Source organism: Sinohyriopsis cumingii, chromosome 1 (assembly GCF_028554795.1).
Source record: "Sinohyriopsis cumingii isolate HCF-2022 chromosome 1, ASM2855479v2, whole genome shotgun sequence".
NCBI classification, from domain to species: domain Eukaryota; kingdom Metazoa; phylum Mollusca; class Bivalvia; order Unionida; family Unionidae; genus Sinohyriopsis; species Sinohyriopsis cumingii.
The window spans coordinates 132,027,555-132,049,503 of NC_142961.1; the positions used below are offsets into that span (position 1 = coordinate 132,027,555).

Here is a 21,949-nt window from a genome sequence, read left to right on the forward strand (position 1 = left end):
TAGTAACTCATATATATCTGGTAGCATTCTAGTAACTCAGATATACCTGTTAAAATTCTAGTAACTCAGATATACCTGGTAATGTTATAGTAACTCAGATATACCATGTAGCATTCTAGAAGTCTCTAGGATATAAGGAAAATATATACTGGAACAGGATAAAATTCAAATTTTATTATAAGCAAAAATCAAAGATATAAGCCCTACTCTGCAGGGATATTGTTGATATTTTGACGATATGATTTCAATTGTATCTACTTATTGTAAATATGCTGTGGCAACTTACATGGAGTACTCTATATGGATAAGAAACAGATAATAATAATGAGGACTTTGTATAGCGCCTAATCTTTAGAAGCTCTAAGCACTTTACAACATTAGACAACACCTATAAGATAAAAAACATATAATAATATTATTACAAAAACAAACACCATGAAATTAGAAAAACATTAAAAAATAAAAAACATGCTGAGAATATTTCAGGTAGGAAACATTATTAGGTCTTTAAGTTTGTTCTTGCAGTCGAAATAAGTGAGTTTTTTGAGCACTCTTGAATGGGATCACTGTTTCCTTGTGTCTAAGTTCAGTGTGCAATTCATTCCACTTTGCTGAGCCCTGGTATGCAAAAGAACGCTGTCCGTATGACTATGTTTTCATAGTGGGATTAATGAGTATATGATTGTCAGAAGAGGAGTGTAAGTATCTTGCTGGTGTGTACACGTGGGTGAGGTTGGATAGGTATGTTGGACTAGAGTCCAACAGTGAAATGTAGCACAGAGAACAAATTTTGTGTTTGATCCTGGATCGAATGGATAGCCAGTATAGGGTACAGAGCAGCGGGGAGGTGTGATATGACCATGGTACTCTAAGCATGATCGAGCAGCTGTGTTTTGAAGTTTCTGGAGCAGATATTGAGATGAACCAGACAGAATTGAGTTACAATAGTCCAGTCTTGAAAGTACTAATGAACACACAAGTGTTTTAGTGGCATCAACTGAAAGATATTTGCGAACTGAGCTGACGCGTCTCAGCTCAAGATATGCAGCCTTGCATATGTTCATGACATGTTGGTGCAATGTGAGAGTACTGTCCAGAGTAACACCTAGGTTGCGTACTGATTGTGTGAATTTAATGTTGGTGTTGCTGATATTTATTGTTTCAGGTAAAGGATGTGAATGGGAAAGTGTTTTTATTGTCATCAGAATGGCCTCAGTTTTATCATCATTCATTTGCAGCTTGTTACATGTCATCCATGATTTCACATCAGAAATGCACCTCTCTACACCTTGGATGGTAGTATCAACTTCAGTTGGGTGGCTAGATTTGTATATTTGCGTGTCATCAGCGTACAATTGGTGAGACACTGGATGATGATCTATGACACTTGAGAGCGACTGAGTGTACAGAATGAAGAGAACAGGTCCAAGAACAGACCCCTGTGGAACACCACAACATAGATCAACTGGGCTGGAGTGTATTCCATTTGAAGATACAATTTGTGTCCTGTTGACCAAGTAGGACTTGAACCACAGTAAGGCTGTATCATGAATGCCAAATACATGCTGGAGATGGTGAAGTAATATATCATGGCATATTGTGTAAATGCTGCAGACAAATCAAGGAGGGTGAGGACTGTAATCTTTCCGCTATCCAACGCAGACAGAATGTCATTAACTACTTTTAGAAGAGCAGTTTCAGTACTGTGGCAAGGGCAATATGCAGATTGTACATTGCTAAAAAGATTGTTTGAATTTAGATGAGATACAAGCTGGGATAGAACAACCTTTTCTAAGATTTTTTATATGAATGGGAGATTAAAAACTGGGCGTTAGTTCTTTAAATAGATACAGATTACACTATTATTTCTCTTTTACACAGTAATAAAAATCTGAGTGCATCAACCAGAAAGTACTTTATGCCAATATGCTTTCAATAAAATCTGGTCAAATTCTTTTTTTTTTTCAAAACAAAGAAAAAGTTTAAAGTTTTTTTTTTGCATTCTTAGCAATGGATAAATTTGGTTACATAATTTGAGAAGTTTTTAAAATCTTTTTCTATTTTCAGGACATATTTAATATTTCCACATGATCTAAAAATGGATTGGTAATTATTCTCCAAAAATGGTACTTTAAATGCACATCTTACAATCAAACAGCATGCTTTCATTTATTCTAAATTGTTGTTTTTCTTCTTACTGTTATCATCATCATCATTATTATTATTAACTATGCACTGGGAATAGTTGATTTGTAGAATTGGAAACAAAATCCAGTTTCATATTTTTCTTTAACTTTCATATAATAAAATACATGTGTCTGCAATACACTGAAATAAAAATATATGCATGGTTGGTTGAATGCAAAAAGTAAAAATCTTACCACTAGAAATAATAATCATTATTACCATAAATATAAGTGACAGATAAGACATTTCCTAACTGTATCAGGCCTTATATTTCTTCTTATTTTTCATGCAATTTTAAATTCCTTGGATGAACTTCGATTTAATTTCTAGCAGGCCATGATCTGTTTATACTAGTGGAACTAAGTTTATGAAATGTACCATGTACCTTTCAAACAGAAAGCTAGTGTATAAGGAGTCAGTAACATCTGGTGTACCCTTCAATTCTGTCCATCTGAGAATGGAAAAGTACTGCTAAAATGGCAGCAGATATTTATAATTCAATTTTCAGCTTTAATCTGGAGAAATAAACTACTATTATATGAATATCAAGCAATTATTAACTGGCAACTATCAAAATCAGAAACTATCTACAAACAACATTTTTTTCCTCTGACACTTTCAGACTCTATGCACTGATGTTGTAACCTCTTGTTTGAATACATAATAATGTTGTAACCTCTTGTTTGAATACATAATGATGTTGTACATCTTGTTTGAATACATAATGATCAGAATATGATTGTTATTTAAAACAAAAAAAAAATGACAATACACAGCCATCAACGGCAAAGACAATTCACACAGGAAAAGATAATCCTTTTAATCATAACTGCATGTTAAAAAAAGTTGTTCAACAAATGTACACACTACTTTAAGCAGTGAATTTCAAAAGGAAAAAAAAAAGCTTTATGCATCACTGTGTGGTGTTCATCTGTGGTGACCTGTTACACAATGAATAACCCTATGCTTTAGGAATGCATATCATACAATTTACAATCACACAATTCTGAAATTAAGTGACTGTTTACATTTGCAAGAAATGAAAAAAGGTATTTTGCAACTGAAAAAAGGCAAGTTGTTGGGAGGGAAACACCTGGTGAAAGGAAAGAATGGAAAACCTTCCTGGAATTTTGTCAATGGACAACTGTTTGACATATTTTGGGGATGGAATACATCTTTAAAATGTATTCAAGGTACAAACAAATTGCAGATTTTGCAAACTTTGTAAAGAAAGGAAAGCTGAAATGAGGATAGACATTTCTGACAAGGTTTCAAAGAATTCAAATTACACAGAAACTATTAAATAATCTTAAGTGACTTTTCATTTTATTTTACAATCTGATATTACTACTTGTCTAAAGAGATAAAACAGCCAAAGCAAATACATCACATAAATCCACCCAAAATGTTATCAAGATATCAAAATGTAAGAAATACATATACTTACTTGATATAATATGGGATACCATTGCAGGTTTCTGATTGCTCCCAGCCTTCAACAATTCTTTCTGAATAAAATAAAAAATGAAATAATAAATCTACACAAAATATCAAAATATGTAATAGGTCTTCCACAGTATGTAAGCTATCTCCCAGTTTTTAAATCCTTATGTAAAGGATAGACCTTGAATAAGCCTGTGCTGGTCACTCCACCTTTATATCATGTCAATTTTACTTACATAGACTAAAAGTCTGAAAATTTCTTCCAAAAGTAAAGGTGTAAACATGCTTATCTCTAGTTCATCTAGATCTTAATGAAATAAACCTGTTTACTGAGTTTTATCAAACTGTTTGAGAAATACAGTTTCTAGAGAAGTACCAAGCTCACCCCCATTCAGGCTAATGATCACCTTACTAATGTTAACAGATCTCACTTGCTGTGGAACCTGTAGCAGACAATGATAACATAAGCCTATCTACCAAGTTTGATCAAAACAGGGATCTCCATAGTATGTTTTTGCATCATCAGGGTAAGTGTGTGGTAACAACATAAAATGTTTCCAAAACAACACATCATCATCATAATCATTAAAAAATAATTTAAATATAAAAGGAAATACATATACATATATTTATAGCATTATTTCCAAACTTTATATCCAGTTTTGATGCCAAAATCCATGACAGTCGTTCACTTTAAATAATATGTATCTTTCATTTTTCATTACTCAATATATCTTTAGTTTCCCAGTAAAGTCCAAATCCTTATGGAAAAATCTCGGGGATTTTTCTAGGACTATTTTTGGACCCATTCCCATTTATAAAAAAACAGCCTGTACTATACTTACTTCATGAGAAAAACTAATATTATGTGTGTATCAAAAGGTATAAAGATACCTAGTAACCAAGGTGAATAATTCTAAACTGGATCACAATATTTGGGTGAAATGACTTCTCTTACCAGCCAGAACAGGGTGACATAATTAAAAAAAGAATTGAGTAAAAAAAAGTCCAGAATTATAATTTTAAAAAATAATAGTAGAAATAGTAACATTTATGTTCTGTTTCTGCACATTTTTGCATCATGTATTTAAAATACTGAAGAAATACTAATAAAATTTAAGAATATTACAAATTTTTTATTTAGCTCAACCACATTTATAGCATAAAATGGCTAACTTGAAAATAGGTTAGTTTCAAACTGTAAACCATTTCCAAAGTAGAATTCATCTTTCCATGTTTATTAGATCAAATTCTGTATACATGATTAACTGTATTAGTACTGGATCTAGATATGTGGGTTATACAACATTTCACTCATTTTTTTCATAGATCATGGGCAACAGATAGCAACATAATTTCTGGCAATTCGGTCAAGCATGAAACAAAAGATAACAGCTACGCACGTAGATAATTGTTCTGATTTATCTAAATTACATACCCAAGAAGCAAAAAGAAAATGTGTCATCTGAGTGGTAAGGGTTGGAATTAGGTGACAAAATGTTTATTTAACGGTACAATTGCTAAAGGATAGTGGGAAATCTGCATCGGTGCATAGCATAATATTTGCTTCAAAAGCACTGCTGCCTGAAATGATAGCCCATCAGGAATGTGACAGGGATCGGGGGAAAACACTATAACATTGAACATAAATTTGGTCCCTAGTGTTGCAATCAATTCAGTCAATCCGATGTAATACCACCCCGTTAACATGCAAGGTGCTCTTTATCGAACTAAGCCAAAATTTTCATGTTATAAGACTACATTCAAAGTTTATATCACATCAAAAATACGATGTGGTTACAAGCTCATGGTGATTATTTTAAAAACATAAAAGACTTCTCCCCAGTGAAGTTTTGGTAACATACTGTAAAGATCTAAGTGAATACATCAAAATACAAACATAAATTGAAGTCAAATGAGGGAGTATTTCTGCCATGATCCAATCGAACACACTGTCAGTATTTAGGACCGCCCTATAATTAATCCTGAAGGTTCACAATAAAAAATAATTTGGATTTATAGCTTTTTAAGCTGTAGAAGTTCAAACAGTGACACCTGTTAAAAGCACTTGATAAATATCAAACAAAATATTAAGATCTATCAGTGCAAATACAATTGGACAGCAGCTTTGGAAAACACATGGCTTAGTAATTCGGGGCAATATACAAGGCATTATAGATAAAAGAATAAGGTGTTCAGTTTATGCATAATACATTTTTTTTTAATACACAGAGTCGGCCAAGGTTTGGAAGCTAACTTTGGTTCCTTTTCACCAGTATTCATGGGAATTTTGAAAATAAATTGAAACAATGGAACAATTTTTAAAGCGACACAATATAGTGCTTTGTGCACAGACATCGACAACTCAACATTGTCTAGAAGATTTGGAGTAACTAAAATCATTTGATGAATTCATGAAGGCCAGAAGAGAAGATGATTTCACCAACAATATTACCGTTAAAATGGATGAAATTCTAGTGTACTTTGATTTCAGTTACAGACAGACTGACGAATAAGATGGGGGTTAAAAGAACGACTGGTACAGATTTTAAAAAATCTTACTTCAGTATTTGCGGTTTCTGCTTCAGGAGATGTGTGTATGTGTGTGTGATTTGGATTTTTAACGTAGCTTTACAAATTTTTCATTCATATCATTATAATGTTTGCAGACTCTAATGATAATTTTTCAAGGCATGAGAAAACTATACAAAAATACTCATGAACCGAAAGACTGGATCGTACATGTGCATGAGAAGGGTTGAGTTGATGAGATGATGATGCAGTGGATTAAAGAGTTTTACTTCTAGTACAGTTTTATATTTTTCAAAATAAAATTTCAGTTGGAGTGTATTTTCTGATGTGTAATTTTCAAATGATCTAAAAGGTGTCCCACAACTTACGACTAGTAAAAGCAATGTGTCCCAGAACATACAGTGCACGAAAAAATAACTTTAAAAATTAATATAATTCTTTTCCCAAAAAAAAATATGGTATCCTAACATATACGGTAAAATACGGTATTGTGGTATGTGTCATATGAACTGGAAGAATACAAAATACCAAATGCAGTTATTGTATATCAGGATAAATATTAAATAATTAGTTTATGGAAAATAAATACATGCAGAGATCTCGGAAATGCTTAATTACGCATATCTGGATGCCAATTTTTGATCTGGGATGCAGAAAATCACTGAGGCGGGAGTCCTCTGTACGCATGTAATAGGTGTGCGGCAAAATTCAAAGACTTGTCAGTCCTGCTTCAGCCACCTGCTTTGTGGGAAAATGTGTTGATCAATTAGCTGTGCTGATATTTACAATGACAGAATTCAGTGACTGAAAGACCCCTTGATACATACATGTTGCCATCTTATAAGAGTACATAAAAAAGAACATGATGCAATAGCTGGGCGGCATGTTCAAAGGCTTTGACTGCGGCCGTGTGGGAAAATGTAGATATTTACAGTGATTGAATTCAGAGGCAGAAATACCCAGAGATGTACATGTGGTCATTTATAAAAGTACATCAAATAAACAACTTTAGCTTTTATTATTGTGTTCATTTCCCAATGTAGCGGAATAAGCAGTGCACGTGACCTCAGAGTCAAGACATGTTGAGACTTAGACAATATGCCATTCATAAGTGGGTGACAAGTCACCTAAAAATGTAAACTTTACATTCTGTTAGGAAAGCAAAAACGACTTTGCCCTGTGATTATTTAAGAGGTACACTGACTGACCGTACTGTATTTGTTTTAAATGCCCCTCGCCTTAACCAGGTTAGTTCTAGTGTTGAAGCGAAATGTATTCATCAAGGCATCAGTAGCTAGGCCTAGTTTTTATATCAATTACGTTGACAACCAAACTCTTGCCCATTCACAAGCATTATGTTTTGATAGCTGATTGACCATTAACCCTTTTCTGAGTAAGGTAGCAACTATCAATTTCCTGCATGCTCTCCTTTCATACTAAAACATACAAACTTGTGTTTTAAGATCAGAATCGGTGATCTGGATATATGTTAACTGCCTCTTATACACTATTTGGTCATAAAATTAGTTTGAAACTTTAAGTGAACCAGTAGGCCATACGGGAAATAATGGCGGACTTCGCTAAGTCTGGGATGTACCAGTTTATTAGATTGTCGGTTTTCTTAAATCATCGGGCAAATATATTCAGAAAAAATATACAAATCATTGAAATCAAAGCCTATGTAATATTTTATTAAAGATTTAACTTTAAAATGTAAATTATGTAGGTCAGAAATATATGGACAATGCTATGTTGTGGAATTCGCAAGATGAGCTTTAAGGTCTAAACTGTTTTCTGACTTGACACGTATTTGTGAAAATACAGGAAAAAACAGCAAATCAGATACTATTTATCTGCCTAAAATCACTACAAGTACATATACAAACAAATAAACCATAAATTTGCGATCCTGTCAATGGACTGTTGTAATGAAGCTATATTATAGTGAGTGATTACATTACGAAAACCTCTCATCTAAAAATAGATGCACTCACGTCCATGTTGATTCTGAAGGAAAGAAGGGACTGCAACTTTTGATGGTGGGACTCCTATTTTTACCAAAATGGGAGTCCTAGACTCCTAGTTTTAAAATCCTGGTGAGACCTCTGTACATGATTAAGCATTTTCTGACTTTTACACTTAATTTTAGTAAGATTAAACTTGTCAAGCGCCTATACCAGGTGTGACAAAGTCTGGGGGCTGTTTACAAAAGAATACAGAAGAACATGCCGAGTTAAGTCTTAACATAAACAGCATGTCTATGATAAATCCAAACATGTCAGTTACTCAGGCTAATTGTCGTATACATATATATTTGATGTAGAAGTGCTGCAGAGAAACTGGAGTACAGAATGGATATTGGTACATTTGTATTTTATCGCAAGTCAACATGTTAAGTAAAAGACAACAAAGTGGCTGATGGAATAAAACAAAAATGGGTGTTTCTCATAGCATCAGAAGTCAAATAGTCACGTGATATCGACAATAAACAAACTTCCAAAATTGTTGCACATAGAATTTGATAATATTAAATGAAAAGAAGTAACTTTCTGAAATGGCGAAAGTAAGTGCTTAAGTGCGTCAAAACTGGGTAGTCCGGTATCCTATACCTAAAATCTGGCTATACCACACTCACGCATCATGTTAAACTTATTTGCATTGCCAATAGCACTTAATAATTACTGCACAATTTTTCTCTCTCAAAAAGAACAATAATCGATCGAATCTTTTTTCTTCTCACCACAACTATTAACACCAATGCTCAATCTAATGCATTGTCATTAAACTTCGTTTATATAGGTTGAAGTGCGACAGCGTCACCGAACAAAAATCAACAACAAGAATGTGACTAAACCAGCAGAAACTAATAGTATTGCATAATAAACATTTTCGAGCTTTCAATAAATTTAAAACAGCTGTAAAGAGGCATACCGTATAAATGAGCATCAAGATTCATTGTCAGCGATCGTGTGTATTTTTTAAATGTTTGACTGGTCTTCAAAATTTTAACAAAGCAGAATTCGGACTCACTTCGGTTATTTCTGGAAATTGTGCCGCGGATCATGTCGGCGTAGTAATTTGCAGGAACAAAAAAAAAAATCCATTTTGTGATTTGAATAGACTATAGAAATAACAGAGATAAGATAATGAACAATGGCAAAATATTTCGAGCAATCATTGCTTGGTAACTACTGACGTACATGCATTGTATGATCTGTATGATTGACCTCGAAGTTGATGTTGGTGAAGCAGCCTTGTTCACGTCCGGTATATAGCTATATCAAGAAAGACAGGGAGAAAAAGTACCACCTTTGCGTACGTTTGTGTACGTCATAATCACCGGCCGTACTTAAAAATTGTTGCAGTTATAATGATTTAATAAAATAGAAGATTGTATTACTTTTGTCTCGCCATTTTCAAACTTAAACAAGCAATGTTGCAGTCTTAAAGCAGTTTTAAAACTCAACAGAAAATGTTAGTCTCCTCCACTCCCAATATTTGATTTGTGGGACATTTTCTCTATATCCAGTATGTCTCGATAAATAATTAACATTGAGTCAATCATTTCCACACACAAAATAATATCGTAAAAAATACAAAACTAGAATGTAAAAGTTTGTCACTTTAGAAGTAATCTGTACTTCATACACGCCAAATTTTTACTTAAGTTTCAAATTGCAGCCGAAATTTCAAACTATGCTTGCAAAAACAGTTAATATGTATAATAGTTTGCACTCCCCATCTTCAGTCTAGGCCAAAACACGAAAAAACCGAGATCAAGTCAGCGTAAGTTTGGCAAAATTTGCAGAATTTGTCACCCTAACTTAAAACCCCAATCGAACTGCATTGATAGCTGCCGTTTTTTCGTAAAACTTCTGTCAGTAACATAGAGTTTGACAATGTAATCAAAGGGTTGAATGTAAACAAAATTCCTCAAGGGTTGTTGCGCTTCAAGAAGAGATTTTCTCACGATGTGATATGTTTGCGGAGTTTCTTTTATATGATTTACTCTCTCTCTCTCTCTCTCTCTCTCTCTCTCTCTCTCTCTCTCTCTCTCTCTCTCTCTCTCTCTCTGGTAAGAGTTATATGATTTATACAGGTTGTAGGGGGTGGCACTTTTGTTACTGGATAATAGAGGATTCTTTTTTATTTAGAAGGGATTTAAAATCTATTTTTATGCCCATTCTTTTTAAATATTACCCTATGTGGTCAGTAGATGATTGCCCGTTGGTCAGTCCAAAAGACGTCTTGGTTAGTATAGGCTAGTTTTAACATTATATTTCCCGTTAGAGACCAGCACCCAACAATGTCAAATTCCCGTTAGAGGTAAATGTGTCGTTTTTTATTTTGACTCGCTTATTAACACACAAGCTCGCTCTTTGGATGTGGGATAAAATTCCATACAAAGTGTACGTGCACGACCCATATGCAATTTAGGTTTGTCCTTTTGTTTGAAAACTGAGCAAAGTAGCTTTGCATTTTTACATGCAAACCCGCCAAAAAATAGTCATTTTGTAACACACTGACTACTGAGAAAAGACACTAAATCTGCCTCATAACAACACTGACATTGCAGTACAATTCCTACCCACATATTGATCAAGCGAACAGATAGGCCAGCCACTTAACATTTAATGTTTTAGGGGTTATTTGTGACACAGTTTATGAAATGTAGCAGTGTAATATGAACAACTGTTGGTCCTTGATATGCTTGGTAAATCTCAAGGTCACATCCAGTAAACCAAGGTAACAGTCAGTGGTAGGGTTGACAATTTCGTTAAAAAAAATATAAAACATTAAGAAATAAACCATACACAGGCTGAATCTTAAGCCATGGTCAAGTCATGCAAGCAACGTTCGTTCAGCAATGTAGCAAAATAACAATGGTCTTAACAAATTGGTGATTGGCTTGATCCTCAATATGTTTCAAGTGAAAACTGTTGACAGTAACATAACCAGCAGTATTTATTAGGCATCGTAAAATTTAGAATAATCATATTTTCTAGCAGCAAACCCCCCTCTTTAACTTCACGCGGAATTTATAGAAGATAAAACCTACAGACATTTTTGACATAGGACTTCTCCTTGTCGTTATAAACCCGTACAACTGGTGACCTAATATAAATTTCCCCTTGACGCCATAATGCCGCAACGAAAAGAAAAACTTGGAGCCTAATGTAAAATTGCCATAGAAAGTCAGAATCCACAGACCCTTATTAACATAAGATTCCCATAGACACCTCAAGTGTCGTCTTACACTTGTATGTCAAATAACTCGTTCCAGCATGAAGTTACAAGAAAATATTCACAATTGTTCAAATGAAAAATGACGTTAAACCCTACAACAAAAACAACAACAATATGGCATTTATGGCAGTGCTTTGCTGACGTCTTGTTTCGTAATAAAGAATTTGATTAAATATAGCGCGCTCATGCCTAGGATGTCGTAAAAGCATAGCATAGTACAAAGATGCAACTCACAAAGCAGATAACTAAATATTAAGTAAATGTATTTAGTGCTTAGGTAACTAGAACAAAGCACAGGTTAGGACCTGAAGGATGCTAAGAAGTAGGTTAGTCACTATTTAAAAAAATACGCACTATTAAAAGTCTCGACATTTAAATTTAAAAGAACAACCGGATGGTAATAAAAGCCCGATCAAATGCAAAATAGGCCCTGCTAAAAAAAATAGAAAGGGATAAGTAAAGGCAGGTAATAGAGGAGAATATAACGGTACATAATTTGAATGAGTTGAGAGTTGATTCCTTTCTAAAATTATATGGTTGCCCATTCAGTTCAATGGCAGCTGCATATCTAAAGACTTTCTGCCATATCTTGTGGTTTTTAATTCTTGACAAATTTAAAATATACGATTTTCCAAAATAATATTCATTGTGTTTAACATATCGCGCGCAGATCATCAAAATTTTAAGTAGCAATCTTATTCAGAATTTTAAACGTCTCTATAGAGCATTGACATAACGCTGTTGTTTATTATGGGTAAGCGTATAGCCGGAACATAAGATTGTAAATCAAACGAATGAATAATTTGGTCAATATGGTATTGTAATAGGCCAAAAGGGTCTCCTTACCGAGCCAATTCCACCCTAGCGTGAATCCCACTAGAGGTAACTTCTTTTCCCCTGATTTCCAAGGACTTCTCTTCAACTACCGTTGTAAACTGGAAATTCCAACGCTCCTAGACCTTAAATACTTTCCCTCTAATCAATGCATGATCACAAATATCACAGCTAAACATTTACCTCACAACTGCATGGTTTCTCCTTATTACATTTCCGTAACGTCTCTAGATGACTGAACAGTTTCTTTTCAGTTATTCCATTGTACGATTTACCAGTCCCATCACAAATACTGCAAATGGGGTCACACAATCAATCCATACAATTAGATTTTAATAGGGACTACTTGGCTCCATGCCTACTCATGCAGCTCTGGCCTGAACTCACTAAAAAATTAAACAATACCATCATGAAATCTCGTCAACACTGCACTTTGTAACATTTTTCCTAGTAAATGGCAAATTATTCGGGTTAAGGACTATTTCCCCAACACCGACTTCCCAAGTAATCACGAAAATTTAAGAAATCCATAAAATAGAGTTATTTTCAAATGGCGCATACTCCAAATGTATTACTGTATCAGTTAACGAGTAATAAATGGAAAAAACTGATTCTACCGTTATGCTGTATACGCGTTATAGCTCGTGGATAATTGGTGTCATTCCAGTCATGTTACTCCACATAGTTTCTCACAATGTTGTTTTGCCTACATTTCGTATTGAATCGAATTCACTTTCAATGAATATGAGGAAAGCCCTAATTATATGTAAAGTGGCGTCCGTTTATTTTATCATCAATGTTCTTTGTTTTTTTAAAAATTAAGTACACATTTGATGATATTAGATGATAACATTAATAGTTAAAGTACAAACCATTAGATATAAGCTTGACACCACAATTTCAATTGACTCGTCGTCACCATACAGTTGAGATACAGAATGTGAGCGGCAACCATTAGCAGCATTTGAACCTGTCTCTATGGATTTCGTACGTACAATCCTGATGAAGAGTGCACCAAAGTCATGTGAACTTGATCCAATTCCAACATCACTGCTGCTTGAGTGCTTAGATCCAGTATTGTCTTCACTAACTGCTGTTATTAATACCTCTCTCTCATCCGGGGAACTCCCGACATTTTTCAAAACTGCCATTGTAAAGCCTCTGCTGAAGAAACCAACACTAGACCATAACGATTTAAAGAACTACCGCCCACTTTCTAATCTCCCATTCATATAAAAAGTCTTAGAAAAGGTTGTTCTATCCCACTTTGTATCGCATCTAAATTCAAACAGTGCTTTTAGCAATGTACAATCTGCATATCGCCCTTGCCACAGTACTGAAACTACTCTTCTAAAAGTAGTTAATGACATTCTCTCTGCGTTGGATAGCGGAAAGATTACAGTCCTCACCCTCCTTGATTTGTCTGCAGCATTTGACACAATAGACCATGATATATTACTTCACCGTCTCCAGCATGTATTTGGCATTCATGGTACAGCCTTACTGTGGTTTAAGTCCTACTTGGTCAACAGGGCACAAATTGTATATGCAAATGGAATACACTCCAGCCCAGTTGATCTATATTGTGGTGTTGTACAGGGGTGTGTTCTTGGACCTGTTCTCTTCATTCTGTACACACAGTCGCTCTCAAGTGTCATAGATCATCATCCAGTGTCTCACCATTTGTACGCCGATGACAGCCAAATATACAAAAATCTAGCCACCCAGCTGAAGTTGATGCTACCATCCAAGGTGTAGAGAGGTGCATTTCTGATGTGAAATCACGGATGACATGTAACAAGCTGCAAATGAATGATGATAAAACTGAGGCAATTCTGATCACAACACAAAGACTTTCTCATTCACATCATTTACCTCAATCAATAAATATCAGCAACACCAACATTAAATTCACACAATCAGTACGAAACCTAGGTGTTACTCTGGACAGTACTCTCACATTGCACCAACATGTCATGAACATATGCAAGGCTGCATATCTTGAGCTGAGACGCATCACCTCAATTCGCAAATATCTTTCAGTTGATGCCACTAAAACACTTGTGTGTTCATTAGTACTTTCAAGACTGGACTATTGTAACTCAATTCTGTCTGGTTCATCTCAATATCTACTCCAGAAACTTCAAAAATTTAAAACACAGCTGCTCGGATCATACTTAGAGTACCACGATCAGAGCACACTTCCCCGCTGCTCTGTACCATACACTGGGTATCCATTCGATCCAGAATCAAACACAAAATTTGTTCTCTGTGCTACGTTTCACTGTCGGGCTCTAGTCCAACATACCTATCCTACCTCACCCATGTGTTCACACAAGCAAGATACTTACGCTCCTATTCTGACAATCGTATACTCATTATTCCAAGTATGAAAACAAAGTCATATGGACAGCGTTCGTTTGCATACCAGGGCCCAGCAACGTGAAATGAATTGCCCACTGAACTTAAACACAAGGACACAGTGGTCACATTCAAGAGGGCTCTCAAAACTCACTTATTTCGACTGCAAGAACAAACTTAAAGACCTAATAATGTTTCCTACCTTAAATATTCTCAGCATGTTTTTTCATGGTGTTTGTTTTTTTAATCCTATAATTATATGTTTTTTTATCTTATAGGTGTAGTCTAATGTTGTAAAGCGCTTAGAGCTTCTAAAGATTATTTCAGGGCGGTATCATGGATATTAATGTCTATCGGGAACTTATTGATGAAATCGTTGATGAATACCACAGCGATTAAACGAATAACTAACAAATAAGATGATTATACATGACTCTCACCATAGACCCAAAATGGTCAGAGTAGTAAACTCACGATTACCTGTTTACAGCGCGTATTACGGAGATGGACTCGGTGATGTTGTTCGGGGATTATTTACAAGAATAGCTCCCAAAGTAACCCAGATAGCAAAACAATTATCAATGAAAGCCATGAATGTCATTCGTTAAAAGGCTCCTGGTGCAATTAGTGACGTTGCTGGTAGGGCGTTTACTGCAGTCAAGGTCAGAATAGCACGATTAATACAACTGCGAAAACCAATTCAGCAAAAACCAGAAATATTACCAGTACCGTGGATATGCCCGCAAATGTTAGTAAAATAATAAATCAGGCTGCAAATCAAAAACAAGAGTTGGCTGGTATCCCTGTGGAAAAAATATAACTGCAAGTCTGATCGCGGGGAGTGGTCTTCGTGTTAGACGATAACAACTATAATAAAAATGTTCAAGCGTATATCTGACACCGCATTTGACATGGAGGCACCAGTTCACAAGGACGAATCTGTGCTTGATTATCAGTATTATTCTCATGATGCGCGCACACCAAACGCACGTGGACGAATTGAATTACAAGTTCTTGATACAAGTAGATATTTCCTACCTTCTGAAGCATTTATCGAAGTTGAAGGTCTACTTGTAAAAGAAGATGATGCAGCATATGGAGAAAACGATAAAGTTGGTTCTGTTAACAATGGCATAATGGTGCTATTCAACAGAGCCACATACTCGATTGATGGAAAAGATATTGAATCATGTCTTGAACACGTTGATGTTGTCACGACAATACTTGGTCTTGCAAGATACTCCGACGACTATACGAAATCGGCTGGTCCAACGATGATGTTCGCGAAAGATACAAATGGCTTTCCTAATAGTAATCAATATGTTATAAGACGACCAAAAAAGCACACTGCGCCCGGCGATGATGCATATGTGGGGGCTGTGGTCACAAACGTTAATCCAGAATTTAACTTGGGTTTTGCTACACGTCGAATGATGGCAAACGCCGATGGGAGATTTTCATGCGCGATTCCGCTGTCACACATCTTTGGATTTTGCAGGGATGATAGAAAGGTTATATTTGGAGCCAAGCATACAGTAGTACTTGTTAGAAAACCCACCGACAACGATGCAATATGGCGTTCTGCGGGGGCTGAAGCTGGTAAAGTAACTCTAACAAAACTATCAATGTGGATGCCCGTAATGACTCCACCGATCTCTGAAGAAGAACGATTATTTCTTTTATGAACACAGGCGGAAAGTCACTGTTGTCATGGTTTACAACAACTACAGACAGTGCTCCCGTTAACGCTAATGGATTGTTTACGTGGCAAATATCATCACAGCAGGGAGTGACAGCACCTCGATATATATTTGTTGCATTTCAGACAAATACTCGAGCAAACAATCAAGAAAGAAATCCAATGGTATTTGATACACTTGAAGTTTCTGAGGATGCTTTGAGGATAAACGGACATCAGGAACCATCTGAAGAAATATTGCTAGACTTTACAAATAATCATGTTGCACGTGCATATCATCGATTAATGTCGTATATGGGGCGTGTTCAAAACATCGATACTGATTTACAGATATAACAACGCCATTTTACCGCGCTGTATTCAATTTATTACTTCTCGCTGGAACATCTTGATTTATTTAGGCAATCTGTCGTTGATATACATTTTCGAGCACGTGCAGGAGCCTTTGGTGGGGATGCCAGAGTAATAGTGGTTATACTCAGCGACAAAGCAATGTTGATTGAGGGTGTTGGCGGCAGAATGAGACTTATTGACGCGCCAGTGGAAAATATGTAACAATTTGAAAAAACGATTATTTTATAAAATGTCTTACCATCACGTTAGTGTCAGTTTGACCCCTGGCCAGATTAAGAAACTTCAAACTGCATCAGTGAAAAAAAAAACAGGAATAAAAATAACATTGAAACACAGTCAGAGTACAGGCGGTCAGAACAAGTTATCGTTGACAGAACGTCAGCGCAAACATCTTAATAAAGCCAAACAATCCAAGACTGGAATACGACTTAAACTCTCCACTGGTGCCATCAGTGATGCAGTTAAGACAGGCGGGATATTCCCACTTCTCGCAGCAATACCAGCGCTCATAGTTGCTGCTGCCTCAGCTGTTGCAAAGTCAGCCGCGTTAGGAGCTGTTGGGACCGCTGCTGGAATGGCATTAAAAAAAGCAACGAGAAAGGGTTTAAAACTTCCAGGAACTTATCGAGGAAAAGGTCTGAGACTTCCAGGAACACTTCGTCGAAAAACCAAAAGTTTTTCACTAGCGATTTTACGCCTATGTCAAATTTGATTTACTTGATGCAGCTAAGCAACTAAAAATACAAAATTTTAGAGGTGTTTTTATGCGAGATCAATTACCGCAACGACCAAACAGTATTATTAATCTCGATAACAGCACCGGTCCTGAAACTCATTGGGTATCATACGCGATTGACCCTCGTGGAATTGTTTATTTCGATTCGCATGGGTTAGCTCCATCGCAGGAATTTATCAAGTATGTTGCGCCTCTACAAGTAGCGGTTTGGTACTCGACGCTACCAACACAAAAATTAACCGATCCACCAATATGCGGCCGTGAAGCAATTGCTGTACTCGGGTCTATATCAAAATCATCATTACCGCCTCACAAACTTGTGCATAATTATACAAGTCAGCATTGGAAATCTGCGATTTATAACCATTGATTTAGATCAGAAAGAAAAGAATAATAGTAAATATTTATGGAAGATCTCGCGGTGGTATTACTGCGAGTGAAAAACAATCTGACATAGATCTGTCAAATCACGCGACAAAAGACTATCTTAATGATCGCATGAACCTGGCTGGAGTTGACCGAGATGAGTTTGTTGCCTTTCAGGACAGATACAGTGTTTTAAAAACGAGCAATATCAAATGGAATGATATAGTTCGACGAGTGCTCGGTGCTACCACGGATAACATCCCTGTGTTTACTGACGGCAGTAGAATCAGAGACTCAAGTATTTCGTTTACAACCATCAGAAATGAAATTGCAAAAAGTGTTGCTAATCGTTTGAAGAATACCGGTGACACAATGACAGGTGAACTCAGCATGAACGGAACTAAAATAGTGGTTTTAAGATATCCAACATCTGACGAAGACGCAACAACAAAAAAATATGTAGACGTTAACTACAGCAGCGTTGCTGGTAAATTATCCACGTTATGGGCCGAGGATGACGTTCATGTAAATATGTTCACGAATCTTCGCAGAAATTTTAGAAAAATTAATGAAACCGCAGAGGAATTCTTTGGTACTCCGTTGACCGCTGATGTGAAACTTTCTAATATCAAGACGAGCATTGAAACAATTAAAAAAAAACAAACACTAGAAGATGTCGTAAGTGGAAGTCCTGACATAGTTAACAAAATTAATCTGATTAAAATTCCTCATAAACAGATCATCAACAACGTATACACAGTGTCATCCGGGGTCGCAACATGATCGCAGCAAAATAATACTATCAAACATACCGCAGAAGTCACTGGTGTGTACAGTTTGTCTGTGTTCAGTGCTGAAACTTTAGTATATACACCACATATCCCTGGCGGCATTCGACCGATAATTTTTCCGGGGTTGTGTCTGTTGTCTTAAATAGCGGGAAAGAAGAGACATTTATACTGGAAGCATCTGGTAAAAAAAAAAATAAGCGCAAGATCTTACTGGTGGTGTCTGGAATTTGGTGCTGAAACGCCTCAGTTCGTTACTCTGTAAGGGATAACGGAAGATCAAAAATTTAGATATGATCAAGTACGTGAATAGCAAACAGCACTAAAACCATCATTGACAAGTATACCGCGAAAGTAAAAATAAATACCGAAGACGTGTAGTTGCCATCGATATTGTAGTATACTCGGTATCTACACTCGTTGCGTCCACCGGGGTAGTATTATCAGCGCTAACCCTGCTAATGGTAGCAATAACAACAATATGTTTCATCATCGGCAGCAATTGCTGGGGGTTTTAATATTATTGCGAAAAAGATATTCAAGTGTGCGAGTACCAAATTGAACGATTATATTACGCGATTACACCCGGCAATAAACGCGTATTCGAAATTATCGTCGCTGATATCATCCAGCCATGACGATACAACGATATCAGATTCCGAATTTGCCATAATGGTTAAGACATACAATGAAGTAATTGATTTAGAAAACCACCATTTGAAAAATTAAGGTTTAAATAATGACAGAACTACTTCAACAGATAGCCGGTGAAAACCACAATGATAACAGTAAATTCCACCAACCCTGATTTCAGTATTAATTTTCCAACCGCGATTCCAGTAAAAGAACTCGCCCTTGCGCATTTGCGAGTATGCTACAGTTGGCCAAATATCAGATCGAAATCATTCGGTGCATTACTGTCGAAAATTTCGTTGGTGTTTGCAAACAAAAATAAACCCGATGTTACTCCTGACTGACAGGTCATCAGAATACCGACCGGAAGTTATCAAATCAACAAATCAATGATGAATTTGCGCGCAGAATAAAAAATATAACGGGAAAAGAATCCAAGATAGCAATAACAGTCCATGAACCAACGTTGTCCGCGGCCATCGAGATAAATTCCCCCAAGTACGCCGTTGATATCTATCAGTCATCTATCAGATCAGTGTTAGGATGGCCTGATGTTGCTCCACCGATACCTCCACCGATACCTGAACCCAAACGGTCTGATTTTACGATGGATAATGCTTCATATTTGAAGGGAGGAAAATTTCTTAGTCCCTACAGATGGCTTGGTCCACATGGAACACTTTCCATATTGAATAAAGATCAAAATATTACCTTTAGTCTTTCCAATGATGAGTTGATTTGGATCTATCAACCTCGAAATGTAGAATTAGCTGACGAAATATGTATATATTTCATCGCAGAAATTACTGAAAGGTCATACAAATTTTTACTAAAGGATTTACGTCAGAGTTTTGTAGAATATCTTACTGATATAAGATCAGATAGTAAAAAAGATATCAGTGAACATATTGAAGCATTTAATCAAATTATGGCTGATTTAAAATATTTAAATCCAAGTAGTTTACAAGCAGTAATTAACTCAGAAGATAAATTTTAGCAAAATTGTCTTGATAAAATTCAGATAACATATGCTGATCTTTCGACATTTAAATTTCCCGGGTATAACGCAGATGAGTTTTAAAAAATCCGTCAACGATATCATCGATGAGATTTTTTCCTAAAATATTCGTCGAGTGGAGAAAAATACCCACCCAGGACAATATTCAATATTCTCCGGTACAACAATGATCCCCACGGGGCAGGCAGACACGTTTATCTGGGAATCGTTAATATATCCTCGACGATCGCGGTCAACTTTGTATGCGACGTAATTGATGGTAGCTAACAAGCAAGCACTAATATATCAGCACAAGCACAACAAGGATATATTTTGTGTTCGTTTACTTCGCAAGCCCCACTTGGATCTCTCGTTGTGCACGAACCAATCAATCCCGTCTATCTACGGTGTCACAATCCGCTATTATCAAGAATAAATTTTAGACTAACTGGCCAGTCCGGCAACTTGATTGACCTAAGAAATGGAACATTAAGTCCGAATTTATATGTAAAATCTTAATGATTTTTTAATCGTAAAAATCTACGAGTTTCAAAGATTTCCAATCGTGAAAAATCTACGATTTTCAAAGATTTCCAATCGTAGAGTGTTATCTCTCCTTGATTTTGCCAAGGACAAGGGAACATTACATACTTTAAAACAGTGTTTAAAAAATCTCCGTCCTTGATTTTTATCCCCTGATTTTATCCATATTTTTTTTTATACTGACAAATGGACTAAAATCAGTGAGAGAGAAGGACTACAATCTGACATACTTTATTTTTCATTTCCACGAATGAGTCTAACTTTCATTCTCATTACCACTAACAGTTTCTGAACTAATTTTTCTTAGTTGTCTCACACGAGTATTAATTGTCTTTTTTGCTTCGTATTCACGAGATAGTTCTGATCTAATTTTTTCGATTACACGAGTGAGAGAGACGAATTCCCTCACCCCAGTTTCTTTTACTGTACATAACGATTGAAACAACACCGTCTGACTTTCCTTTACGAATTTGTATTCCGCTGGTAACGTATATCCCCCTCATCCTTTCGTTCTTGTAATGTTTCAAAATCAGAAATAATTTTTTCAGGATTTATTTTATCAGATATAATATCATCGATATTTTCGTAATTCATTATATATATATATATATATATATATATATATATATATATATATATATATATATATATATATATATATATAAGAAAAAATTGGGTAATTGCTGACCTTTTTTGTTTTGCAGCATATTTACAGCATTGTATTACAATATTTACAGTATTTACAAACTTAATTACTTAGATTCTCTAAGGAGGACGGCACGGTACATTATGCAGCATATTTACAGCATTGTATTTACAGTAGGGATGGTACAATACATATAGCAGCATATTTACAGCGTTGTATTTACAGTATATACCAATTTAATTATATGGACGGTACAACATACAATCTTAATTAGCTTAATTCCTTACGGATTCTCTAAGGAGGACGGCACAATACATAAATCGTATCTAAGGACAGCACAACATACACAGGAACCATTTTCTACATTCAAGAGATTTATGCACACCCTCCCCCCGAAATCAACCCCGGAGTGGTGGCAAAAAACACCCACCAAGTAGTGACATGGTCGGTGGGTGGCTTTTTTTCCTGTTGAGTTTCGAGGCGGAGGCTGATGCCCCAATTATATATATAAAATCACGAAATATTCGCAACCGTCGACAATATCCGCCACGGGGATTCAATCGCCAGACCTCCAGTATCAGGG

General features: G+C 35.8%; 1 protein-coding gene across 2 annotated transcripts in view; it reads right to left on the reverse strand.

The window, feature by feature from the left end:
- The window catches only part of LOC149807876 (dystrophin-like), a 68,468-nt gene extending 59,316 nt beyond the window's left edge, over window positions 1-9,152 (reverse strand). The window contains exons 1-2 of one of the 2 annotated variants that reach the window (XM_089971504.1): window positions 9,094-9,152; window positions 3,635-3,695 (exon numbers count right to left, since the gene is read on the reverse strand). In XM_089971504.1, the coding sequence (XP_089827630.1) occupies window positions 3,635-3,695; window positions 9,094-9,118 (86 nt within the window). In that variant the 5' untranslated portion in view covers window positions 9,119-9,152. The remainder of the gene's footprint in view (window positions 1-3,634; window positions 3,696-9,093) is intronic. The other variant, XM_089971514.1, reaches the window with a different exon arrangement.
- Between the last annotated feature and the right edge of the window lie 12,797 nt (window positions 9,153-21,949).